The following is a 26,270-nucleotide window of genomic DNA, read 5'->3' as shown; positions in this document are numbered from 1 at the left end:
TGGCAGCTTCGATGCCTTGAGCCGTGTGTGGCCGTTCCACAGATAAGTGGTCACGTGTGCTCACCGCCCGTGCATGTTCCACGTGGAGTCGTTCCTCACACTCCCCGCCCCGGCCTCGATGTCAGGGTGCAGCAGGGCTAAGCTCACCCTGCTGCGGGATCCTGTTTGTCACGGCCGAGGGCGTGCGTGCACCTCCTGTGTAAAGGAAGCATCCGTCTAGCATCTTGGCTCACATCAGGTGTCGGCTCCAGCACCCAGTTTTGCCAACGGCATGAAATGCTTCCTCAGCAAAAACCGGGGCCTCGTTTTTTTGCAACATTCGGCTTTATGTTTGCCATGGACCCGGACAGCCTTCGCCACAGCAAACACCCTGGAGAAGCTAGGACAGTGGGCTTCCTCTCCCTCACTCCACCCGCCCAGGCATCAGAGTTACGCAAAGAGATGAACGGAAACGGAGTCGACCCCAGGCCATTGGAGCTGAATTCCAGAAGCCTGCCTGTGCCGCAGCGCGCTTTGTGCTGAGGGCGGCGGGCGGCCCCACCACCACCAGGGGGCGCTCACGGGCAGAGCTGGCAGCGGCCTCTGGGAACGCGGAGGAGCGCAGCCTGGGGATGCAGCGCCGTCCACAGCTCATCAAGCGGCTGGACGGGAGCGGGGCCGGCTGCAGCCTTCACTGTCCTCCAGGAAGTCCAGGGCCGGTTTCCACGAGCTTCCTGGCTTTCCTTGGCCCAAACTCGCACTTACATTTCCAAATTCTCCAAGACGACCCTCTGGACTGGCCAAAATGATGCCAAAGATGACAGAAACCTCATCGGCTTTCAGAGCGTCAGGCCCGCCGGGCAAAGGCGGCTCAGCCCTCCTCCGGCCTCAGATGCGCTTCCCAGCTGCTCTGGGCTCCGGTCCCCGGGGTCTGTCACCCCAGGGGGCGGGGTGGGGGCGGGTCCGAGGCGGGGCTCCGCCCTGGGGCGGAGCGCGGGAAGCCTCCTCGGGGTCCCTGCGGGCGCGCACTCGGGCGGCCGGGCGATGGAGGCGCTGGCGGAGCTGCTGGCCGCGCTGCCCGCACTGGCCACGGCGCTGGCGCTGCTGCTGGCCTGGCTGCTGCTGCGGCGCAGACCGGCCGCGAGCTCGGACCCCGACCGCGCGGCCCCGGAGCCCGCGCCCCCGACCGCGGTCAGGGCCACCTCCGCGCCGCCCGGCCCCGCAGCCACGGAGGACGCGGCCGCGCCCCAGGAGCCGGGGGAGCCCGCGGAGCCGGCGGAGGAGCAGGCCGCCGAGGAGAAGCAGGTACGGCCCGGCCCCCGAGCGCCTCTCCCCATCCGGTCCCTTCCCTTCCCGGCGCCGCTGCCCCTGCGCCCGCGCGGAGCCAGGAACCGCGCCCCCGGCCTCGGACGGGCGGCCCCGGAGGACAGAGCCCGCGGCCGGCAGGAAAGGCGGTCGCCGAGCGGACTCACATCCTCCGGGAAGTGTCCCCGGGACCAGCCCGTCGGAGTTGCGTTGTTGTCGGGCTGCTTTCCTCTTCTCGCGCCCCGGCCCCCGCTCCCCGCGCGGTCGCGCTCCGCCTCGGCTCCGCTCCCGGGACGCACGCCCCACCCCCGCCCCTCCCGCCCGCGGTTCCCAAATCCACGTGCCAGTGGCTTATTTCAAGGAGCACGAGAGCGGTCTCGCGTACGAAGAGAAAGAAAGGGATGGTGCCTTCGCAGGCCGGTGCGTTCCGGAGGCCGGATGGTGATGTCACGTCGCAGGGGGTGGGACTGAGCGCCGAGGCCGGACAATCGCCGCCGTCCTCACGGTCGTTTCCCCGCTGCACCTGCGCCCGGCACGTCCCGGGTGGCAGACATGCCGCCAGCTGAGCGCCCACCCGCCCTGCCGGTCAGCTCGGCCCAGACCGCGCCCGCCGGCCTGGCTCGGGCGTCCGGGGAGGTGTCTGGTGTCCCGCCTGCCCGCACCCCGCCCCCCCGCACCATCCCCTTCCCCAAGCTCCTCTTCACACTGGAAACCGACGTCCCAGGCTCCCAGCCCCTTGGCCCTCCAGGCTGGCCCGAGGGCCCGGGTCCGGTCAGAACGCCTGGTCTCCCTCCAGCTCCGTTCCTGGACGGGAGGGTGGCCGCGAGGTGGAAACCGGCAGCGAGCGGCTTCGGGGCGCTGGCAGCTGTGCGCACGGCCCACTCTGAAGTCCGCTGGACACAATGGTTTACACTGGAGACAACCTGGGGGGGGCGGGAAGGGGGGAGGAGAGGTTTTTCTGAGAACCCGCCCTTCTCCGAGCTGCTCTGTGTCACCGGACTGGGTTCTGAGGAGGCTGCTGTGTGCGTCCCCGGCTGGACAGGGTCCGGTGTGATGGGAACCTGTGCTCTCCAGGGACCTGAGGCTCCCGTGGCGGGCAGCGGGGGTTTGCCCACGTCGGGGGTTTCTGCCTGCACCCAGGGGAGCGGGGAGCTGAGCCGCCGGCCAGCCTGCTCCGGCCCTTCTCGGCCGTGGCCGCTCTGGACTGAGGGTTAAAATGCCCGATGTGGGTCCTCTGGGTGCAGCCCTGCTGAGAGGACTTCCCTCCAGGCCGGGCCTCTGCAGCTGGTGCCTACCGCGTGGGTTTCCCGTTCCCGCAGCCCAGCCACCGCGCTCTGGGAGAAGGCAGGCCCGGGGCGAGTGGCTTCGGACAGGGCCCCGTCCCGTCCCGTCCGGGCAGGGCAGGCAGCGTGCTCCCGCGGCGGAGGCCGGGCCTTCCCGACCCCGTCCTGAGGTGCTCCACCCCTGACCGAGAATTAATGTGGCGTCTGTGTCCTCTCAGAGGTCTGCCCTTCCTGTGGGTTCACGTCCCAGCCCTTTCTGGGTTGTCCAGCCCCCCTTAACCCTAACTGGCAAACATGGAGTCATTGCTGTGTGTAAGGGCCTGGGCCAGCCGCTGGGGGCACACAGCTAGCCACTGTCCCCCAACTCCCCTGCCGCCCCGTGTGGGGTTCCCCCTGGAAGAAGCTGCCCAGAAATGGTCTGGAAAGGGACTCGCTCATTTCAAGAGCAGGCCCAGCTCTGTCCTCGGGTTGTCCCACTGCCTGAGCCTCGGAGCTGACGGGAAGGCCCCCGGGGAAATAGAGCAGGTCTGTCTGGGGCAGCAGGTGAGGCCCCAGCCAGCCGCCCGGCCTCTCACTGAGTGAAGGGCGGCAGGGGAGGGGGAGGGGACGAGCGGGAAGTCCCTGCCCCGGAGAGCAGCACTTAACACGCCTCTCCCCTCCCCCTGCTTTTCCATTAACCACATCCCTGCTAATCCCGCCGCTCCCTGCCCTGCCAGCCGGGAGGCCGGGGCAGCTGCTGCCTCCGCTCACAAAGCTGATTATTGAGAAGGATCTGGAGCCCAGAGCAGCAGCCTTCGGACGGGGCTGGGGGCCGCCGGAAAGTGTCCCCGCGGTGCCAAGGGCCCTCCGTGGGCCGGGACATGAGCATGGACGGAAGGGGGGTCAGCGGGCCAGGGCAGGGAGGCGGGCAGTGAGGCAGAGTCAAGGATGAGAACCCCTTTCTTCCATTTCTCAGGGCTCAGAGCGGGGGAAGCTCCACAGGCGCGCCCCTCCCCCACCAAGAATTACCGTGGACGGAGCCGGAGCGGAGCGGGTCCTTTTAAGGCCAGAAACGGCTTTTCTGGGCTGATGTGAGGGCTGGGATTTTAGGATTGCCAGGCTTCTGACCTAATGAGGTGTGGGTTCCGGTGAGGCTATATCGTAGGCTTCCAAACAGTGGTCAAGGGTGAAGGTCAAGTGTCATTCAGACAGTGCTCGAGTTGAGCCTCTGCGTCGGGGCCAGAGCTCAGGCATTGTGGCCCTTGGGTCCTGGCTCCGCTCAGACTGAGGAGGACCTTCCTCCTCGGCAGCTGGCCCGTGTCCTGTCCCCAAACCAGACAGGCAGGAGACCCTCTGGATTACAGCAGACACCGGAGAGCCCTGGCCGGCGTGGCTCAGTTGGACGGTCGACCCCATCTGGGCCCCTGAAGGAGGCAACCGATTGATCTCTCTCTCTCCCTCTCCCTCTAAAATCAATATTTTAAAAAATGTTTTAAAGGAGACACCAGAGAGCAGACAAGTGCAATGCCCAGCCTCTGACTGGGTCCTGGATCGGGGTGGGGTGGGGAGCGATGAAGGACATTTGGGAGGCAATTGGGATGTTTTTCAAACGAGGGGTTTATGAGATCATTTTATTGCTTCAGTGCTGTTTCTTGAGTGTGCCGCTGGCGCTGCGGCCGTCGACAAACGCCCTTGCTCCTGGGAAGACGCGTGCTGAAACGTTTGGGCAGGACAGGTGGTGCTTCACACAGTCACACACACACACAACACACACACACGTGTGGGTGTGTGGGGGGAGAGCGCGCGAAGATGCTGACGTGTGAGCAGGGGGCGGTCCTGGGTGGAAGATACGATGGTCACTGTCCTATTCTCCAGCTTTCCCGGGGTTTGGAACTTTCAAACACGGTGCTGGAGAATAGGAACCCGGTGGGGAGTCCGGACAGGGCTGGGCTGCTTGGACCCCTGGTGCTCGGGTGCGCAGCCTCGGCCGTCCTCCCACGCAGCTGGGCCCGGCCTGCCTTTCTGAAGTTATCCCGCAGCTGGGTCCCTCTGTGCCCCCCTCCCAGCCTTGTTGTCACAGGTGCCCCCCCCCCCCCGCCCTGCCAGGTGCAGAGCCCGCAGCCTTCCAGAACGATGGAAGTGCGGGTGGATGCCCTCCCTCACCGTCAGTCCTGACCTTGGCCCCTTCTGTTCTCTTAACCAAAGTGGGGCCGGACAGGGGAGGGCGGGCCGGACAGGGGAGGGCGGGCCGGACAGTGGAGGGTGGAGGGCGCCGGAGGAGTACTTGGCAGCTGCTCGTGTCGCCTGCAGTCTTGTCTTGGTCAGCTCGGCTGCTGTGACAAAATGCCGCCGAGACAACAGACATTTCTCTCTCACGGGTCTGGACGCCGGAAGTTCAAGATCCAGGTGCCAGCAGATTTGGTTCCACAACTCGCTGGGCTGTTCCAGAACCTGTGGCCTGGTTCTCCCACAGCCCCTCCCCGCCCACGCCACACCCAGCGGCCGGTGGGATCCTTACTCCATAGACACCGCATCTCGTACCCTCCGGTTAGAGCCCCCAGCGGCTTCCACTGCCTGCAGAGTCAATTCTGAACTGGTGCCACCGCGGCGCTGGGCGGAACCCAGGTTCTGCCTCCTGCCCAGCTACGCCGTGGGCCCCTCTCCCCCCCCCCCCCCCCCCCCCGCGCAGCCACCGAGGCCTTCCAGCACTCAGACCCCAGGCCTGCGCCACCTCAGGACCTGGCGTTGCCATGTGCGCCCCTAGCCGGCCCTCCCCAGCCAGGTCGCAGCGACCCCAGCTCCCGACACCAGGGTCCTTGCCTGCTCTGTGCACGGCCACACCCCCACACCCCAGCTCCCCCAGGCCCGGCACTCAGTGGCACCCCGTAGTGCTGCCTGCCCGACCAGGCGGCAACACAACAAGAAAACACGGGCTCACGTCAAAGGCGGTCGCCTCCTCCTGGGACGGCCTGGGCGAGCCGTGCACGCTCTAGGGCAGCGAGCTCCCTGCCGGGACCCTCGGACGGAGGCTGGAGAACCGGCAGTTCACCGCAGGTTTTAGCCACCAGAGTTGTGGGCGGCCAGTAGCTCAGTGGTTTTCTAGCGTTTCTTAAAGCACCAGATCCCTGCTTTCCTCTTCGAGCTCAGAGGGAGCCAGTGCCCAGGCAGAGGCAGAGCTGCTCGGGGAGGGCTCCTGACCCCTAGTCCTGCCCTTCCTCCTTTAAACATTTTTAATAAATTTATTTTAGGGAGAGAGGAAGGGGGAGAGAGAGAGAGAGAGAGAGAAACATCGATGTGAGAGACACATCCATTGGTTGTCTCCCGCACATGCCAGACCCGGGCCGGGGATCAAGCCTGCAGCCCAGGTGTGTGCCCCTGACTGGACCTGGACCTGCGGCCCTGCAGTCTGAAGTCCGATGCTCTAGACTTGAACACGGCAGCTGCCTGTACGGGGTTTCAAGCAGGAAAAGCACCAAGAAGGTGGCAGATGAGCTGGAGGAGCGGGGTGGGAGCCGGTGGCGGTGGAGGAGCGCGGACAGGGTGAACCCCGGAGGCCGCTCACGGGCAGGGGGGAGGGCATCAGCCTGCTGGGCCACAGTGAAGGTCAAGATGCTGGACCCGGAGAACAGCTGGCGAGCCGCGAGGGGCCAGTTTAGGACAAGAAGACCTAAGTCCCTGTCCCCGGGGGTGCCTGCCGGCGGCAGGGGTGGATGCAGAGCCGCGGCCTCGCCTGGAGCCGCGTTAGGAGCCCGCGGTGCTGAGCTGACGTGCGGGTCTGTGTGCAGCCACCCAGCCGCACCTCTGCCGCCTGCCCTCCCAGCAGCCCCGCGCTGGCGCCAGCCCAGCTTTCTCTGCCCACCCCCCCGCCCCCTCCCCCGCTCCCCCCACCTCCGCCCGCCAGGCGAGGCTCCCTCTGCTGCAGATGAGCAGCCGGGTTGCCTGATGGACCCAGCTGGGGGAAGGGGGCAGTCAGGCCGCAGCCTGCGTGGAGCCTGGGGCGGGAGGCAGCCTGCCCCGCTGCTCTCCGTGCCCGTCTGGGAAGCCTCCAGGGTGGGGGGGTCTCCTGGACCCTCCCCGCTGCTGGGCAGTGCGTGCAGGCCCCTGAGAGCGGAGGGACAAGCGTCCCCACAGGAGTGAGTTAACCTCCCCCTACCTCCCCCGCCTGGTGGAGATGGGTCCTCTAAAGTCACCCCAGATTAACCAGGGGGAGGGGGTGTGGTCACAGCAGGAGGCAGCTCAGGTGGCTGGTCACAGGGTCCCAGGAACACTGTTTGCAGGACCTGAGAGCAGGACCTGTCCTTGGCAGGCAGACAGGCAGATCTGTATCTCTCGTCTCTGTCCCTCTCCCTCCTCTGCCTCCGTGGTGAGGATCGGGCTGGATCCCAGGGCAGCCATAAATGGCAATGGCTGCGGCAGGGTTTGTGTCAGGGTTTGCGTCCCTCTGAGTCACTCTGTGCCCCACAGCCACCTGCCTGTCCCCTCTGCCCACCCTCCATGCTTAGTCTCGGAGGGGCCCGGGCATGGGGCTTCTGGCACGGGTGACGGGTGAGGTATGGGAAGGCACTTCCCCGAGCTTTTCCTGCACCCACCCCCTCCACTGGGGGCCAGAGCTGAACAGCTGAAGTTCAGAGCAGTCACCGTCCAATAATAGGATGGTGAGACTGGGCAGTGCGGGGCAGGGTTGGGTCTGGGCCCGGGCCTGCTTTGGGGACCCGGCGGGGTGACGCCAGTCGTCTGTCTCAGAGGGTGTCGCCCATTCACAATTCTCATTAAACTGGTTTACTTCCATTAGAGCAGGGTCTGCTCGGCTGCCATAACCAAGTACCACAGACCCAGACCTGGCAGCCTCACCTCACACCCCGCTCAGAATCTCGCCCCCTCTATGGCCTTCCCTGCGTCCCTCAGGCTCAGCCCTGCCCGAGGACCCCTCTGTGTCACCTAGATGTACCCTGTGTTCCTAAGAATGTACCTGCAAAAGTGCGTGTGCCAAAGAAGAACTAACGGTGGAAGGTGCGGTCAGCCTGAGAAGGCAAATCCCTAAGGCAGCTCTTCCAGACGGGCTGGGCTGGCAGGAGGCTCCAGCATTCTGCACATGCTCTCCTTTATTTCTTCCCTCCCGCGCCCAAGGTCGCCGTCCTGAAGCTAGGAGCATGGCTGGAGGCTAAAGAGCTTCCAGAAGGTCTCCCTCTGTCTCAGTCACAGCTTCTGAAACGCACCCTTCTGCCTCGTATGATCGGTCTCAGCACTTTTGTTTCTGTTACTTTTTTTTTAATCCTCACCCAAGGATACTTTTCCATCACTTTTTAGAGAGAGAAGGAAAGAGAGAAATGTCGATGTGAGAGAAACACATCGATTGGTTGCCTCCTGCACAAGACCCATCAGAGCTCGGCCAGGGAGGAGCCTGCAACCAAGATACGTGCCCTTGACTGGAATCGAACCTGGGACCCTTTGGTCCGAAGGCCGCCGCTCTATCCACTGAGCCAAACCGGCCAGGACTGTTGTTGCTCTTATAAACCAACAATGGAATCCTTTCCATGACGATGTTATCTAAAACCCCACTAAGTAACCAACTAAACGTTGTGCCTTCCTGGACTTGCAAAGCGGTCCATCACTGGATCTGACACAGGCCCCACCCCGACCCCATGCCCACCCTGAAGAACCTGAGATGCTCTGACGTGCAGAGTGCTGTGTGAGTGGGCAGGGCAGTGGCAGGACTCTGGCTGTTGGGGGCAGAAACTTGGAGTTGAGTGGCTCACAGGCAGGGACGGCCGGGGTGGAATGGCCTCTGCTCGGGCCCCCTTGTCCCCAAGGGGACGTGGGCCCTGGGGCACAGCCACATGCTGGTGTGCGGAGGGCTGGGGACTGAGCCCCAGGAACCTAGGACTTCACAGGGCACTTTCTGAAGGGAGGTGCCGACACAACACAGTAAGTGGCCAATTTACAAAGTCTCCTAAAGCTCCCTGTGTCTCACAGTGAAAAACTGACTTTACTTTGTGCATCTAAAGTCACAGAACCTCTCCAGAAGTTACAAAGCACTGTGGGCCTCTCCCACTAAGTCCACGCTATTTATCTTTCATTTAATTCTGGGATATAGGGTGTCCTCAAAGTCTAAGTGCAGTTTTAAATATTAATCACTTAGGAAGTGTAAATGCTACACCTACAGAACACATCAGTTGAATATTTACTTATTAAATGTCTTTTACACTTGGCTTGCTGACATTTGAATGCTAAGCTTTTCATTTTAATTCTTGGTGTGGGCCAGCATCTGGCCGGGTTCGGGGCGAGGCTCTCCCACAGAACCTCGGAGAGCTGGCCGCCCTCCCTAGAGGTCACCATGCCCAGCCTGTCACATGTGCATCAAGTCCCCGGGAGGCTGCACCTACTTGTTTATTTAAATATTTTTATTGATTTCAGAGAGGCACGGAGAGAGAGAGAGAGAGAGAAACATCAATGATGAGAGAGAATCACTGATCGGCTGCCTCCTGCACGCCCCCCACTGGGGATCGAGCCTGCAACCCGGGAATGTGCACTGACCGGAAATCAAACTGTGACCTCCTGGTTCCTAGGTCGACGCTCAACCACTGAGCCATGCGGCCGGGCTTGCCTCCTTTTTAGTACTCGGTGCTGGGTGGTCTACATGCATGGTGACACATGTAACCGGGTAATATTTTGGTGAACATATAACCAAACATGCTGACCTGTCACGTGTCACTCTGGGTACACATTCAGGAGCGTCGGTTTGTTTTCTGTCGCGCACAGTCAGTCATCGCATATCACCCGGGGGGACGGCCTTCTAGCCCAGCGCATCCCTAGAAGTGGATGTGCTGAGTCCAGGGCGTCTCCTTTGGGGACCCCGCAGCCACAGAGACGTTTTGCGGGAGACCCCGGGTACCGACCGGCGCCCAGGGCAGCCGGGCCCACGTGGCGATGGGGCCAGGGCTAAGAGAAGAGCCGCCCTGTCCGCGCCCAGCCGCCGGCTGCACGTTGTGCGTGTGGTCCAGGAGAGAGGGCTCAGCTCTCAGGCTTGTGCAAACTTTGCATCCTGCTCAGCTCGCTCTGGCGCCTGCCGAGGCGCAGACTCTGGCTGGACCCCCAGAAGCGGAGCCCTGAAGCTGGCCTGGGGTGTCCGCGGTGCTGCCTCCTCGCTGTGGGCAGCTCACCGTGCTGTCTCCCCGTCTTAAACATCAGGCATTTCCCTATTTGTCCACTGGCCTCTGAGTCACAGTTCCTTGGGCCACAGGCCCCGCCACACCCTGCACCCCCCGTAGTGGGAACAACGGGCACTTCCCCTCGCCCTCCAGCATTCCTGCGAGTTGAAGTCACTCCTCCTCCCACCGAGGCCATCCCAGGACGGCCCTTCCAGCCATCTGCTAATCGTGTCTGCGGGGGAGACAGCGGGGCAAGAGGCAGAGCTCCAACTTCGGGGAAACCAGGCACTGAGCTGGGTGGGGGTAGAAACGACGACGTGAGGGGTAGAACGACGCAGAGCTGGAGCCCGTGACCGCGGGTGCAGCTTCCCTGTGGGGCCGGCCCGGCCTCAGATAAGCCGGCGGCTTTCCTCGTGGGCCTTCTGTCCTCACTGTCGCGAGGGTGTGGGAGTCCCCAGTCCCTTATCAAAGTGGCACTCAAACGCTTTGGCCAGCACCCACCTAAAGAGGACGGGGCAAGGTCAAACACCGTCCCTCGGCCCAGGGCCTCCCACCATCTCGGCCAGTTGTGCTGCCGTCACACTTTCCACCTGCTGCTGGCCGTGGCCCCCATTCGGTCGTCCCGGACACGCTCAAAGGACAGGCGCGGAGCGTGATGGTCAGGCTGGGCCTTGGCCGTCCCCTCGGCCTGGCATGCTGCCCACCACCACCCCACGCTGCTGCGGGGCGTCGCCTGCAAGTGGGCCTGGGGTCAGGTTGGTTCTACCAAGGTCAGGCGCCGAGTGGCAGTGTCACGAGTAAACAGTCCTGAGCTCCCGGCACTGACTCCCCTTGGCACTGACCCCCCCTCGGCACTGACCCCCCTTGGCACTGACCCCCCTCGGCACTGACCCCCCCCCCCCCCGGCACTGACACACACACACACCCCCTCTTGCAGGAAGAGGAGCAGGAGCAGGACAGCGAGGAGGAGCCACCCCCAGCAGAGCCTGAGGAAGACGATGGTGAGTGGGGCCTGGCACCGAGGCCGGCGCTGTCTGGCCATGGACGCCTGCTGCGCTGTGGGCTCTTGGGGTCCCAGCTGAGATCTGAGTGGCAGTCCGAGGGGAGAGGAGGAGGGAGAGGGGCTGAGACTTGGAGTCCTGTCGGGCCCCAAGGACGTCCAGGTCAGAGCCGCTCCCTCCACCCACCTTCCTCCACCCTCCTTCCGTCTGTGAATGGGGAGCTGTCTCCAAACACAGGGCCCCGTCTCCTGAGGAACTGAGCACCCTGACCTCCTGGGCCCTGAGCTGCCCCTCAGCGCCCGGCGTCACGGCTCCACGCCTTTCACTTGCCCTCCAAGCGCCTCTGCCGTGTCATGGGGACCAAAGCCACTCCAGCTGCTGCGGGCGCCTGGGACGGAGGCCCCAGGAGCGGGCGCCCTGGCCTGAGCGGCTCCAGCTAACAGGCCAGACCCGCTGGCCATCAGGGCCCAGGCGCCAGGAGAGAAAGGGAGTGACCAGGACCCTGAGGAAACAGACCAATGCAAACTTGACCTAGTGGGAGGCGGCCCCTGGGGCCAGCGCCTGGACAGACAGACAGAACCAAAGCGGGTGGAGCTGGCACCGCTGGATCTGTCATGTTTTACTTCTTAAAAAAAGCCGAAGCAGAAACAGCAAACGCCAGCATGTGCTCGGTCTGTGTGGCACACGGAGGGCTTGCGGCTGTACTTCAGGGTGTGCTTGAACTAGTTCGTAATTTTTGTTGTTAAACCTCACAGAGGATATTTTCCCACTGATTTCCAGAGAGAGTGGCGGGGAGAGGTAGAGACAGAGACAGAGAAACATCCATGTGACAGAGACACATCGATTGGTTGCCTCCCACACGCGCCCCCAACCAGATCAAGCCTGCAGCCAAGGCACGTGCCCTTGACCGGAATTGAATCCGGGATCCTTCAGTCTGCAGGCTGACGCTCTAGCCACTAAGCCAAACAGGCTAGGGCTATTTTGTAATTTTTAAAAAGCAAGGCTGTTGCTGTGACTTTAAGTCGACTGCTGGCAGGAGCCGCGGAAGAGGGTTGCAGGAATGCAGTAACGAGGCTGGCGTGGGCCAGCTGGGCTGAAGCTTCCCCCTGGAGGCCAGCAGGGCGGGCTGTCTGCATCTGTCAACACAGCCTCCGGGGAAGAGGAAGGGCAGGGCGCTGGGGGTTGGGGGGGCGGGAGTTGGACATCAGACCCTTGAGGGGCTCTCCCTCCGAGCAGCTGTCAGTTTTCCCAGATTGTCTGCAGGAACCGTGGCCCCAGGGTCTGACCCTGCCACGTGGGTGGGTCCTGTTGGGGACTTGGGGACACAAAAGCAAAGCTGAGGCTGTTGGAGGCCCCTCAGCCAGGACAAGTGCCCCCCCTCCGTATCTGACCGCTGCCCTGGACACCCCCATCCCAGGCCGCCTCCTGGCAGCCCAGACGAGGGAGGAGAGGTTATGGGCTCCCAGGCCAGCGTGAGCAGCTCAGTCCCCAGGCTGCCTGACCTGTGTCCCTAAGCACTCATGGGTTCACAGGAGACTGCAAAAGGATGTCCCCCTCCCGGGGGCGGTCGCACGGAGCCCTCCTGATCCAGCACATTGGAAGTTTGGTCCATGCATGGTCCACGCGTGTGATCATGTGAAAACCTTTGAAGTCTCTCTGGCCTGGAAAACAACCCCATCCAGACCTGCGCCATGAACTGAAGCCTTGAGCAGCGCCCAGCTGGCAGCACTCTCTGTTTTGTTTCTCTAAACAGCAACCAGCGGCCTTGCCTGGAGGCTAATGGGCTTCTTTGTTGCCTCTTTTTGAGGCCCCCGGGCAGCATGGGTGGCCAGCTGCGGGGAGTCTGCAGCTCAGTGGGGTTCTGCCCGTGGCAGGCTTGTCGGGCTATCTTGGTGCCCACAGACTCAGGCCTCAAACAGGGGCCCTGAATTATGCAGCAGAGTTCCCAGAGCCCCAGACCCCTGCGTCCAGACCTTGCAATGTGAGCCTTCTGGCCCTTTATGAGCTCAGCCCGGAGGGAGGGGCCAGCTATGGGAGGGGGGACTCCAGTGAGAAGGGAGGGAGTCACCCAGTCTCCCATCTGGAGGAGAGCCAGGCCCCTGGCCCCATCCCAGGGCCTCCTTGCTTTGCTGACTATAAAGCCTCCCTACCCCTCCAGGTAGATACCCCTCCAGGTAGATACCCCGGCAGCCTTCCCCCTCCACTCCCCAGCTCCCCACTGTCTTTTTCTGCTGAGCTTCATGACCAATTGTAAACTCCACATTGAATTACTTATCTTTGTTCGCTGTGCTTTATCCATGGCCCTGGTCCCAACACCCAGAACAGTTCTCACTGTCTGTTGAGTGAACACAGAATAAGTAACTGCTCCCTAAGGAGAGGTCTCAGTCCCGGGCAGTGGGGGAGGGGGGGGGGGGGAAGGAGCCCCTAGAGCCACCACCTCCTAAGCGAGTGCTGGTGAGAGGCAGACCGACCCACAGCATTGTGACTGGGTTCTGAATTTGCACCCAGACCTTCCTGGTTTGGCAGAAAGAGAACCTGAGAGCTGAGCCTCTCCTCCCCTCGGGCCCACATCCGCCTGCGTGACCACGTGGCACAGACAGCGGCGGGCGCGGGAGGTCAGGGTGGCCTGCAGGGTGTGGAGGTGCCTGAGGTTCCAGACCTTGGGGAAAGAGAGGTGAGCCCGCCAGAGCAGAACCGCGTGTGGGAAGGGTTTGCTGGCAGTTCCCGCACTCAAGTCTGTACTCACTCCTGGGAGTTAGATAAGACCAGCCCTTCAGCCTGACCCCAGCAGCCCAGAGGCCATCATGCATAGGCCCCAACAGGGCTCCCTCCTCCTGGACACCCGGCCTCCTCCTCTGCCCTGTGGCCCTTGGCCTGTGCTGCATCTGAGTGTCCAGCACCTGCCGTTGCTCCATGTCACGGGGCCCCTCCTCAGGCCTGGAGAGTTGCCCTTTTGTTCTTTCATACATACATATATCCTATCTAATAAATCCTATCTAATAAAGAGGAAATATGCTGATTGACCCTCACGCCGTTGCAAAGATGGTGGCGCCCACAGCCAATAAGGAGGGAATATGCTAATTGCTGTCCCGCCCTCAAAGATGGCGGCGTCCACAGCCACAAGATGGTGGCACCCCGTCCCCACAGCCCCACAGCCGCCCAGGGCCGGCTGTGGTGCAGGCAAGCCTCGGATGGCGGCTGCCCAGCTGCCCAGCTGCCCAGGGGTGCCCGAGACTCAGGTAACCAGGGCCGGCTGAGGCTTTCACTGCCGGCAGTGGCAGCAGCAGTGTGATGGGGCGTCGCCTTCCCCTGATGGCTGGGTCGCCTCCCACCCCTGAGGGCTCCCAGACTGTGAGAGGGAACAGGCTGGGCTGAGGGACCCCCCCGTTCAGTGCATGAATTTTCATGCACCGGGCCTCTAGTCTTACCTTATAATAGACAAATATGCAAATTGACCGCACCTTCGCTATGCCCAAAGCCACGCCCACCAACCAAGCCACGCCCACCAACCAAGCCCACCAGGAAACCGTTGCAGGGACGTTGGGGTGTGGCGGAGCCCAAGGCCGGGAAAGCCGCCCGAGGCTTTCCCGGTCTTGGGCACCAGCGGGGAGCCTGCGCTGATCGCAGGAGACCACTGGGGGTCGGCTCCTGCGATCGGTCGCAGGGACGCTGGGTGCGGCCGAGCCCAAGGCCACCGCCCGGGGCCAAGCCCAGACCCTGAAAGAAGGCAGAAGGCGGTGGCCACAGCCAAGGCCTGGGTCCCCGGTGCCAGCAGAAAACTGGTGCAGGCAGCCAGGTGAATGAAGGTCTATTGCACGAATCTTCGTGCAAACTGGCTACTAGTATATATATAAAAGCCTAAGTGACTGTCTGACCATCCAACCAGTAGCTGTGACACAGAATGACCACCAGGGGGCAGATGCTCCAACTGGTAGCTATGACATGCACTGACCACCAGGGGGCAGACACTCAACACAGGAGCTGCTGAGCTGCGGTGACTTGGCAGCTGTTCGGGTGACCCACCCGGAACCAAAGAGGAGGGAGCTCGATTCCGGGGTGCGTCACCTGAGAACCAGAGTGCCGGTTTTGGCCTGATCCCTGCAGGCCAGGCCGAGGGACCCCACCAGTGCACAAATCCATGCACCAGGCCTCTAGTGCATATATATTTTGATTGATTTCACAGAGGAAGGGGGAGAGAGAGAGAGAGAGAGAGAGAGAGAGAGAGAAATGTCAATGATGAGAGAGAAGCATTGATTGGGTGCTTCCTGCAACCTGGGCATGTGCCCTGACAGGGAATTGGACCTGGGACCCTTCAGTCCGCAGGATCCACTGGGCCAAACCAGCCTGGGCCCTTTTGTTCTTTCGAAGGCAGCTGTGGCACAGAGACAATGAGCCTGGCCGACATGACACCCCTGGATGCAGGGCATGGGCCCCAGGGCCGGGGAAGATGGAGGGCCTTGGTGGGAGGTCCCTGTGCCGGACCTGGGGCCAAGGAGAGCAGGGAGCCCAGCGCCTAGCTCAGCCTGCTTCCCAGAGAGGAGCTCCTTCCGCTGACGGTGATGAGCACAGCAGTAATGGGGGAGGGGGCCTCACACACAGCAGGCTCGGTGAGCCCTGCGGGCAGCTCAGCCTGGTCCTGGGAGGAGCCATATTATTCGAGGAGGGGGCTGCCTTCTCTCTGGCTGTCTGGTTTTTGTCTAGGTACCCCGTTTCCAGCTCCTAAAAGAGTTCCTAAGTGGCTGTGGGCTCTCGTGGAGGGTGTGGGAAGCCTCGAGTGCAGGTGAGGGTGAGCCGGGTCCTCTCGGGGCCAGGCTGCACCCGGGCTGGCACTGTGTGCAGGGGCCTCTGCCCCTGTGTGTGTGTGGGTGGGGGGGGGGCTCTGGCGCTCACCCTCTGTCCCCCTGCAGGAGGAGAGGCCTTCTTCAAGTACAGCCCCGGGAAGCTGCGGGGCAGCCAGTACAAGAGGATGATGACCAAGGAGGAGTTGGAGGAGGAGCAGAGGTAGGTGGCCCCTCCTGGGGCTCAGCTTTCCTCGGCATCTGTGGGCGGGGGGAAGGGGACACGGCGTGGGGCTGCGTCTCACCCAGACCCTTGTTCAGGGGCCAGGAGAGGAGCTCGCCTCTGTGAGCTGCACCCACTCTGACCGTCTCCATGGTCATGTGAGCGGTTCTTTCCTTCCCGGCAATATTTGTCCGGGCTTGGTTTCCCCTGGAGACAGTCCCCTTGGGGCACTGGGGGGAGGATGCTGAGTCCAATCCTTGCACCCACTCCTCCCCCCACAGAAAAAGAGAAAAGAAAGAGAAAGAGATGCCAGGGGAGGGCCTGGAGCAGATCCGGCTGTTCACTTACACGCAGAGTTCATGGCAAAACCCACCTATCACCCGGGCACAGCGGATTCTTCCCGCTCATCCACTCGGCAGCCGCTGCCTCCCAGCCCAGCACCCTCCCGGCCCAGCGTCCTCCCGGCCCAGCACCCTCCCGGCCCAGCGCCCGCGGGCATTTTTGTCTGTTCTGGGCATTTCGGATCTGTTCTGCTCCGGGGAGCCCTGAGTGACCTCACAGGCGCAGCTTCTCATTTTTAGAATTGAGCTCTTCCCAGACCCGGCGGCCCCACCGCACACCCAGGGTCCCTGCGCCTCTCCAGTCCACCCCACCCTGCAAGAGGCTGAGGAGAGACAGGTCTGCCCCTGAGCCCAGCGTCCCCACGCTCGGACAGCCTGTGGCCTGGAGTCCTTTGGTTCTGGCAGGAGTCTGGCAGTCACCCCACTCCCCAGCACCCAGAGGGGACCGGAGGGCACACTATCCGGAGGGCATGTTCCTGCGTAGTGCAGGGCTCGGCCACCTGTTCATTCCTCTCACCAGCCCCCCACAGCATCAGACGTCAAAGCCCCTCTGCCCCGGCACCCCTTCCCCCCCTCTGGGGCGGTCCCTGGCAGCGGCTTTCATCTGGGGCAGAGGGGTGGGTGGCCTGGGAGCCTCCACCCTCCCTGCGAGGACGAGGACGAGGACGAGGGCGCTGCCTCTGATGTGACGTGTGCTGGCTTTATATTTCAGGATTGAGCTGACCTCTGACCTCACTTCCCTGTAGCAAGTTCCCTAGGTCCTGAGCCACAATATTCTTGCAAATCCTTTTGGTAAGGAGACTGACTTCTTAGACTAGGGGTGCTCCCCTCATCCTGTCTGTTAATGTGTCCCCGAAATGACCGAGTGGTCTAACCCCTCCTCCGCCGCCTTCATCGCCAGGGAACACGTGCTAGGCACCACGCCTCTGGTTCTCCGTTCTCCTCCAGCGCAGGGATCCCGGGCGAACGGGTCCCTTTCCCCAGGCGAGTCCCGGGCGGGCCTCCTGGCCCAGCCGGTGGGGGACTGGCGCCCTCTGGTGGGGGCCGCAGGGGCAGCGGGAACCCGCACGGCTTTGGTCCTCCCCTGAGAAGGTGGCGCAGCTCCTAGCACAGCGCAAGGCGGAAACACCGTCTCCGGTGGCGGGACAGGCAGGTTTTCACGGCCAGAGCGAGGCTGGCAGCCACAGCTCGTTCGCACTAGTCCGGTGGCGGGTGGATTGTCAGTCTGCCCGGCTCCTTTGCCTGCAGGGCCGCAGCTACTGGATGCAGCAGGGACCACGCGGCCACAAAGACTCCCAGTCAGGAAGTTGGCAGCTCGGGGTTAAGGAGGGAGGGCTTCTTGGCAGCCTGTGGTCCCTCGAAGGCCCGGGACAGAGGCTGTGGCCGGACCTGTCCTTAGGCTGCGTGCACTGCAGATGGGAGGGCCCGTCACGCCAGGCCTGGGGGAGGTGTCAGGCTGCACTGTCACTGGGTCCCCAGCTGGGGCCTGGGGAAGGGGCGGGAGGTCCCTTCTCCGTTATCTTCAGGCAGCAGACTGCGTTCCCCAAGAGGGTCTCCCCCCTGGATCTGTGGAGTCCCTGGACCACCGACTCACACTTCGTACTCTGTGGGTGGGGGCCGGAGCTCTCGCCCTCCCGCAGGCTGTGGTTGCCACTGGGGCAGCCGGAGCTGAGGAGGAGGGTCAGGTGGGCCTCGTGGGCCTCGAACAGGGTTCCTCACAGGGCGGGGAGTTCATGCTCATCTTCATCCCTGCCCCGCCCAGCATGCTCCCCGTGCTGTCCCACGAGTCTGCCTGTGGCGTCTGCTTGCTCCTCCTGCCCCTGCATGTGGTCAGCTCCTGCACCCCGTGTGGGGCTCCTGGGTGCCCCCCCTCTCGCAACTGCTGTTCCGGGCATGGCGATGCTTGGGTTGCAGAGGCTGGCACGTCTGGCTTTGCCTTTCATCTACAGCAAGATAGTTCTGGTGGGGACTGGCACAGCTGATGGGCATGAGGCAGCTCCGGCCCCAGCTGAGCCCAGAAAACTGCCCCGGAGCATCGGTATGAACAATACGTGCATGTGATTGTCAGTCCGCTGAAACCACGAGCCAGTGAAAGGATGCTCTCGTCTTTGGGGGCCGAATTCCTACAACCAAACTCTGCCTGTTTCTAATTCCTCCCCTGGCACTCAGGGTCCGTCAAATTGCAGGCTAGTGAACAATAAATGCTGCAACTCCCTGGCTTTAAGTATCAATCAGCCAACATACATTACCTAGAGCCTGACTCGTGCATGGTCACATGACCTAGCAAGCCCGAAGCCTCAGTTTACAAGTTTTCAGGGAATGGCCTTAAGCAGCAGGACGGAAAGCAAGGGACCAGATGTGTTTCTCCCTTGGAACTGCTCACAGATCCGATTCCTCTGCCCAAGGGGCGGACAGTGGTGAGGTTTCGCAGACCCAGAGGCAGCTGCTGCTGAAGAAAGACCTGCGTTGTCTCTGCCCGCCCTCCTCCTCTGTCCTCTGGGGCCTGGGGCTCCCGGCTCACAGGCTCCTCAGCATTGCCTCTGCCTGGCTGGGGGCATCCCCGGCTCCCCCCGCAGCTTCTCTGGGAGATGCCACATCCACCTGAGTGTGGCTGGGACGGTGGGTGTGCAGGCCGGTGACTGTGCCCCCCAGCAAGACGTCCTCCTCCCGCCAGAGCGAGGGAAGCTGGTGGGCTTGGCTGGCTTCCAATCTGGCAGGAAAAGACGAAGCACCACCATCCACGCCCCTCCCTGCACGCCACCCGCTCTTCCCAGCTCTGGGCCAGAGGAAAGGTGGGCCTGGGCTGTAGGCCAGGCTGGCTGATAGCCGAGGACCGGCACCCGGCGCTGCTCCACCCCGAAGGTCCGCAGGACGGCCGGACGTGCTGGAGTGGACGCGGCTCTAGTGGAAGTGTTCTATACAGCACAATGGGCAAGGGGGAGGCGACCCAGGAGCCCAGCTGTGGGACATTCTAGTCTCCGCTGCCTGACATGCCCATGGGTGTGAATTTCTAGAAACATGCACTGACTCTGACCTGAAGAGGGCGCCAGAGGGACAAAAATCAGATCCCTGCCCCGCGTCTGTTTTCCTGTCATTTGAAAAAGGGGGCACACTGTTGGCCTCATGGGGGCAGCAGGAGTCCTAAGCTGCCAGTGTCCCCAGCGGGGACAACACCGGGCCAGCGGGACCAGGAAGCAATCCAGCGTCGCAGGACATCCCAGTGCAGCCGCAGGCCAAGATCCAAAGAGCCCGGTGCCCGCCCTGCCTGCCTCCCTGGGTGCGGGACCTGACCTAACTACCTCAACTACCCAAATGCCTCGCACACTGGCAATGGGGGCCGGCGGGCTGTCGGGCTCCCGGGCAGGGTCCCGTGCAGCCCCGCGGCTAGGGGCACAGACTATCTTGCTGAAGGTGCTGAGGCGAACTGCGCCTCCCGTGTCTGCGAAGCCAGCGGCCAGCCGGCTTCTGCAACTCCAAACATCCTTCCTCGCCCCGTTCCCCTCCTCTGCACGGTACTCGTCCGATCAGTGAGTGAAACCAATGATCTTTTCTCCGTTTCTCTTCACAGAGCCGAAGAATAATGAAGTTGCCCTTAGCGCCCTCCTAAGGCTTTTCCTTTTGGCAGCTTAGCAGCTGGAGCGATAAATGACCCCCTGAGAGCAGCCCGGCTCCCAGGGCATCTTGCCTGCACCGCAGGGACCTGACCCTCAGCGGCCTCTCCTGGCTGTAGACCCGGCCGCCTTGGCTCTGGGTGCGAGGCCCCCCTCCTGGCGTGGGGGCTTGCTTTGCTGCGCTCGAGGGCTTAGGAGTGTTCTCATGCCCTGAACACTCATTTTCTGATCGCTCCGCCCTGCCTGCGCCACGCACCCTGCACACTGAGACAGTCACAAGGCCGTCCCTTCACCATCAGGGTCGTTCCACGGCAGGCCTCCTGCTTCCCCCGCACCGAGGCCTCTCAGGTGTGACAGGACGAACAGGGCGAGCTGCCCTGCTCCCAGCAGGTCGGGATGGCCCACGGCCCTCCTCTGCCTTGGGGCCACTTCCCTCTTGCTCTCGGTCTGGCGCAGTCGTTCGGGGTGACAGACGCTGTATGGATGACCAGGCAGCAACGCGAGGGCTGGCTCTTGGTTTACCGTCCGCCCCTTGTTCCCTCTGGAGGATGCTTACATCAGCCCTCTTGTTGCTCGAGGCCTTGTCACTGTTCTTACCAGCTCAGCCGCGTCGCCCCCTTAGCTTTGGCTGAAGCAATAATAGTGTTCGCTTCAAATAGATTTCTCCTCGATTATGCCTTTTTCTAGGAAGTTTCCGAGATGAGTTAGAGCTTCACCAGATAATCAGATCAGGCCCAGACTGGTTTCCTGGAGTTTTACATGGGATAGTATTTATACTAGGCCAAACTAGGCTGCAGTTTTAGACGTGTTGGTTAAAACATTTTTTAAGTAGTAAGTTAATAGGAAAATCTTCTCCATTTACCGGAAGGCTGGAAATCAATGTCCAGTGTCGGCCCCTCGGCCTGTCACGTCCCCAGGGCCCTTCTCCTCTGGGCTGATCCTTGAGGTTCAGGGCTGAGGGCAGAACAGGCAGCGACCACAGCCACACAGAGCCCCGTGACGACAGCCGTCCTCTGTGAGCACAGTGGCCCGCACAGCCATAGCAGTCCTGTCAGGCTAGGAGTTACTGACACATAAGCAGGCAGCTCCCTCCAGGCCAGCTACCTCGGTCTGTCTGCAAACTCCGCACGTGGGCACCAGGCCTCACGTCCTGCTGACGGCTTGGACCTGCGTTTCAGCCTCTGTTCCGTCCAATAAACTCGGAGTAGATGATCCTGATTACTGTGTGTTTTTTCAGGTTTGCTTGGTGTTTTAAAAGATAATCTCCTTTGAACCCCTTAAAACTTGAGCTTTCTCTCATGTTGATGCCTGGCAGGGTGCCGAGTGCCATGTCCACCCTGTCAACAGTGTGCAGTGTCTCGGCCACCGAAACACAGAGCGTCTGCGTTCACTGGGGGTGCCCACACGTACAGCTGATGAGTCCATCCAAGGAGCTCAGTGCACACCCAGTCCCGGTGCTGCCCTTTCTTCAGGCGGCAGGCGCGGAGCCCCTGGCAGAGGCTCCCTCTCCTCCACAGGAAACCCCAGAAATTACTTTCCCAGGTGGCACAGAGGCTGGCACTGGGGACTGCAGTCCTCCCGCCTCTAGGTGCCACTCCAGTCAGAGCTGCTGGGTGGGGAAACGTGGTCCTTGCAGAAGGGATGTGTTAGGACCAGTGTGAGACAAGCCATCGCACCCTGCCCAGCAGCGTGGGTGCTGGCCCTGCAGGCGGTGCCGGAGGCTGTGCCAAAGCCCTGCCCGGCCGGACCTGCAGTGACGGCAGCAGCCCGGCTGCGGGGAGGTGCTGCGGTCCCACCCTGCCACTTGGCTGACATTCTCCAGGGACCGACGCCAAGCTGGCGGTGTGTGGTGTGGAGGGAGGAATTACAGAGGCCCGAAGCCAGAGCAGCGAGCCGGTGCCAGCACACAGCGCCCGGTCATGCCAACAGCACAGCAAACCAGGCAGAACAACAAGAACCAACTGTTCCCTGGGTTTCGCTGCAGTTTCACACCCTTTCAGGTCTGCACCTGCGCTGGGCAGGTAGCGTGGCTGAGCCTCGTAAAGATAAGGGAGCAGCCGGAGTGTCCTAAACAAAGCCGGTCTCCAGCCACACCTGAGGGCAGGGACCGCAGGCCACAAGGTGTCTGTGCAAATCAGAGAGGCGTCCCTTCCTCCGAGCAGCGGAACCCACCCCACCCCTCGCCCTTGGCCACGCACATCTGTACGCTCCCACGCTCCCCAGCCCACCATGTGCTTTCTCCTCGCTTTGGCTCCTCTGCACATTTCTGCACAGAACCCCCAGCCCTTCGGGGGACCCACCTTCTTCCTCCTCGCCTCACTGAGATGTGTGGTCAGCAGCAAAAGGCGGCCCCCGGGGAAACAAGCACCGAGAACCAGAGCCATAACTTGGGGGTCCCCAAATCTCCAGGGCAGACCCAAGACTCAGAACCCTCGGGCTGAGTCCTCGAGTCTAGACCACTCCAGGCTGTTCTGAGTGGGTCGGTTGGAGTGGAGTTTTCTTGCTGTTCTGGACGCTCGCGAAGCACTACCTGAGGGCTCCCCTGCCCCGAGGCTCACGGCTCTCCCCCCGCCTCTGTGTCCTTTCTTCCCGGCAGAGTTCAGAAAGAGCAGCTGGCGGCCATCTTCAAGCTCATGGAGGACAACAAGGAGACGTTCGGCGAGATGTCCCACGGCGATGTGCAGGAGCAGCTGCGGCTCTACGACATGTAGGCTGCCCCTCCGCCCGGCGACGCGTCCCCATTGCTGTGCCGACCCCAGCCCTGGTCACTTCCAGACTTTCGTAGGCGTCCCTCGACCTTCTGTCCACAGACGGAGAGGTTTATCATGCACAGATCTGCTCAGTGCTCGCAGCCTCTGTGTTACAGGAATCAGGACTGGGGTCTTCAGGGGAGAAAGGCCTGGCTCCTCTGGCTTCTGCCCATGGGTGAGGCGCCAGCTGTTCCATAGGTAATTCTCTGAGGTCCCAGCTGTTCCATAGGTAACCCTCTGAGGTTCCAGCTGTTCCATAGGTAACCCTCTGAGGCCACAGCTGTTCCATAGGTAACCCTCTGAGGTTCCAGCTGTTCCACAGGTAACCCTCTGAGGCCACAGCTGTTCCATAGGTAACCCTCTAAGCCCCAGCTATTCCATAGGTAATTCTCTGAGGCCCCAGCTGTTCCAGAGGTAACCCTCTAGGCTCCAGCTGTTCCATAGGTAATTCTCTGAGGCCCCAGCTGTTCCAGAGGTAACCCTCTAGGCTCCAGCTGTTCCATAGGTAATTCTCTGAGGCCCCAGCTGTTCCATAGGTAATTCTCTGAGGTTCCAGCTGTTCCATAGGTAACCCTCTAGGCCCCAGCTGTTCCATAGGTAATTCTCTGAGGCCCCAGCTGTTCCATAGGTAACCCTCTAAGCCCCAGCTGTTCCATAGGTAATTCTCTGAGGCCCCAGCTGTTCCATAGGTAACCCTCTAGGCCCCAGCTGTTCCAGAGGTAATTCTCTGAAGCCCCAGCTGTTCCATAGGTAATTCTCTGAGGCCCCAGCTGTTCCATAGGTAACCCTCTGAGGTTCCAGCTGTTCCATAGGTAACCCTCTGAGGCCCCAGCTGTTCCATAGGTAATTCTCTGAAGCCCCAGCTGTTCCATAGGTAACCCTCTAGGCCCCAGCTGTTCCATAGGTAATTCTCTGAGGCCACAGCTGTTCCATAGGTAACCCTCTAGGCCCCAGCTGTTCCATAGGTAATTCTCTGAGGCCCCAGCTGTTCCATAGGTAACCCTCTGAGGCCCCAGCTGTTCCAGAGGTAACCCTCCTAGGCCCCAGCTGTTCCATAGGTAATTCTCTGAGGCCACAGCTGTTCCATAGGTAATTCTCTGAGGCTCCAGCTGTTCCATAGGTAATTCTCTGAGGTTCCAGCTGTTCCAGAGGTAACCCTCTAGGCTCCAGCTGTTCCATAGGTAACTCTCTAGGCTCCAGCTGTTCCATAGGTAACCCTCTAGGCTCCAGCTGTTCCATAGGTAACTCTCTAGGCTCCAGCTGTTCCAGAGGTAACCCTCTAGGCTCCAGCTGTTACACAGGTAACTCTCCCAGACTGTCTTCTGCTCCTGACTGAACCCTCCACGCAGCCCCAGGGCAGGCGTGGCCCGGGAGGGGTGACCTGAAGGCTCAGCCCCCATACACGTGGGGAAGGATCCCTGGTGCTGGGGGAAGATGCGTATCAGGGCCTGTGGCCTGCATGTCCAGTCTGGTAACACTAACACTCACTCTGCCTTAGAAGGACTTCTGGAAGCTTCTGTAACTATGGAAGCAAGCAAGTGGGGGAGCACTCTCTCAGCAAAAAAGCTAGTTCAGCCCCACCGTCCATCCTGGAACAAAGCAACGGTCTCAGGGTGAAGCCCCCGCCAGCATTTCCCTCGCGGAGCATGAGACTCACTTGACGTATCACTAAGTAAGCACCTTACAGAGCACCGAGAACTACGCAGACACAACAGAGGGGAGACACGCCCTGGGCCTGGCGCCGGCCTTCGGGAGGTAAAGCCTTTAGAAGGCAGGCAGGCACAGGGGAGGCACCTCCCAGGCAGCATTCAAGAAAATGCTAAAAATAAAGTCAATAAAATCTAATAAAATCTCAGCACACTGTCGGGACCCCTCACGAGAGCCACCTGTTTCTGTGAGGGGTATTTCAGAGCCAGTGAGTGAGGAAGAACCCGTGATGTTCTTACATTTTTTATTTGCTGGAATCAAACGAAACCCACACACAGCATTAAATGAGGCCGTGGCATCTGACGCACCTCAAGTGAGCAACACCGGGGACAGGCACCTCCTCTCCTCTGCTCGCCAGACCCCTCTCCTCCCACCTGTCGCTGTAATTCCTCTGGCTGCTCTGCTGGCAGTCGGCATGGCGGGCGGTCTGCGCTCTTGCCCGTGGTTATACTCAAATGTCAGTGCTTTTTACTCTTAAAAATTATTTTTATCTTTTTTGCCAAGCTTTTAAAAATTTTCTGATCTGAGAACTGTTTGTCCCCTTTCTGGGGTCTCAAGGACCCACTCACGTGGTTCTATCTCGCTATTCCCTGAACGCACACAGCGGGCAGGTCCCGGGGCTGCACTGCAGGGTGGCACTGCCCCGGCACTGCTCCTCCTCCTGCCCCCTGCCCTTCACTGCCTCACTGGGACGCCGCCAAGTCCATTTGTGGCCAAAAGAGTCCTCTTAAAACCCATTTCTTTTTTTTAAATATACTTTTATTGATTTCAGAGAGGGAGAGGGAGAGATAGAAACATCAATGAGAGAAAACCATTGATCTGCTGCCTCCTATATGCCTCCTACTGGGGATCGAGCCTGCAACCTAGGCATGTGCTCTGACCAGGAATTGAACCGGTGACCTCCTGGTTCATGGGTCGATGCTCAACCACCGAGCCACATCAGCTTGGCTAAAACCCATTTCAAACTGACACCCCCAGGTCCCCTCAGATATCAGTATTGCTACAGATCAAGAAAATCCAAGTACCTTCCAAATAATGTACCTGCTGATTCGAACCCATTATTAGAAGTTTCCTGGCGAAAACGTGAACACAACCATAAGGTAGCATCCCACCCTGCAATTTGCAACCGAGAGAAAGCACCTGTTTGTTCACAAGTGCCGAGAGGAAGACAAACTCATCCCATTAGGGCCACGAAAAAGCAGACGGTGGGGAGAAAAACCAGCAGGCAGGAGGGGACAGTAAACAGAGGGTGACTTCCACAAGCCAGGCCACGCAGGCCGCCACCAGCGTGTCACCGCCACGCGGGGCCCAGGAGCAGGCAAATGGAACTCTCCAGGTCTGCAGGTTCAGAGACTTCCAGGGCGCAGTCACCACCCAGCAGGAGAAGCCTCTCAGAGCCGCTGATTTCCTGCCCGCCCCCCTCCACTCCATCACCGCCCCCCTCCACTCCATCACCGCCCCCCTCCACTCCATCACCGCCCCCTCCACTCCATCACCGCCCCCCTCCACTCCATCACCGCCCCCCTCACTCCATCACCGCCCCCCTCCACTCCATCACCGCCCCCCTCTGGAGCCCTGCTCTGGAGGCGCTCACACAAACAGCTGTGGCTTGTCACGCATCGCACACCTGCAGTGGGTTAAAACCATGTCCACAGATGTCCGTATCTGTTTACCAAACTCTTTGCTATACCCGTGGTCAGCAAACTGCAGCTCGCAAGCCACATGCGGCTCTTTGGCCCCTTGAGTGTGGCTCTTCCTGGCGAGTCTATTTTGAAGAAGTGGCGTCAGAAGAAGTTTAAGTTTAAATAATTTGGCTCTCAAAAGAAATGTCAATCGTTGTCCTGCTGATATTTGGCTCTGTGGACTAATGAGTTTGCCGACCACTGTAGACTTCTCAGGCCCTCCTCCTTCCCGCAAAGTCTGTGGTAACTGCCATCATCTGGACAAAATGAAGTGTCTCCTCGCTTCCTGCCCTTAAAGTTACTGCCTTTCCCAGCGGCTGCATTGAAGGAAACGTGCCTAAGAGCTGCCTGAGCCCTAGCCGGTTTGGCTCAGTGGATAGAACGTCGGCCTGTGGACTCAAGGGTCCCAGGTTCGATTCTTCTCAAGGGCATGTACCTTGGTTGCGGGCACATCCCCAGTAGGGCGTGTGCAGGAGGCAGCTG

At 61.2% G+C, this 26,270-nt stretch overlaps 1 protein-coding gene across 2 annotated transcripts; it reads left to right on the top strand.

Annotated features, from left to right (window-relative positions):
* The first annotated feature begins 1,018 nt into the window (after nt 1-1,018).
* On the top strand, nt 1,019-24,665 carry MXRA7 (matrix remodeling associated 7). Of its 2 annotated transcripts, none has more exons than XR_008554678.1 (5): nt 1,019-1,284; nt 10,632-10,695; nt 15,603-15,696; nt 22,245-22,596; nt 23,180-23,196. XR_008554678.1 is itself a non-coding variant. In XM_008155175.2 (5 exons), the coding sequence occupies exons 1-5, from the start codon at nt 1,024-1,026 to the stop codon at nt 24,057-24,059; spliced, it is 693 nt and encodes a 230-aa protein (XP_008153397.2). In that variant the 5' UTR covers nt 1,019-1,023; the 3' UTR covers nt 24,060-24,665. The 2 variants fall into 2 exon arrangements, 1 of the variants encoding a protein (XP_008153397.2); XM_008155175.2 differs by lacking the exon at nt 23,180-23,196 and adding an exon at nt 23,897-24,665 and having other exon boundaries at nt 22,245-22,355.
* The last annotated feature ends 1,605 nt before the right edge of the window (nt 24,666-26,270 follow it).

The sequence above is a fragment of the Eptesicus fuscus genome, chromosome 20 (assembly GCF_027574615.1).
Source record: "Eptesicus fuscus isolate TK198812 chromosome 20, DD_ASM_mEF_20220401, whole genome shotgun sequence".
NCBI classification, from domain to species: Eukaryota; Metazoa; Chordata; class Mammalia; order Chiroptera; family Vespertilionidae; genus Eptesicus; species Eptesicus fuscus.
The sequence above is the reverse complement of the archived record's forward strand: the minus strand, read 5'-3'. Positions and strand labels throughout refer to the sequence as shown.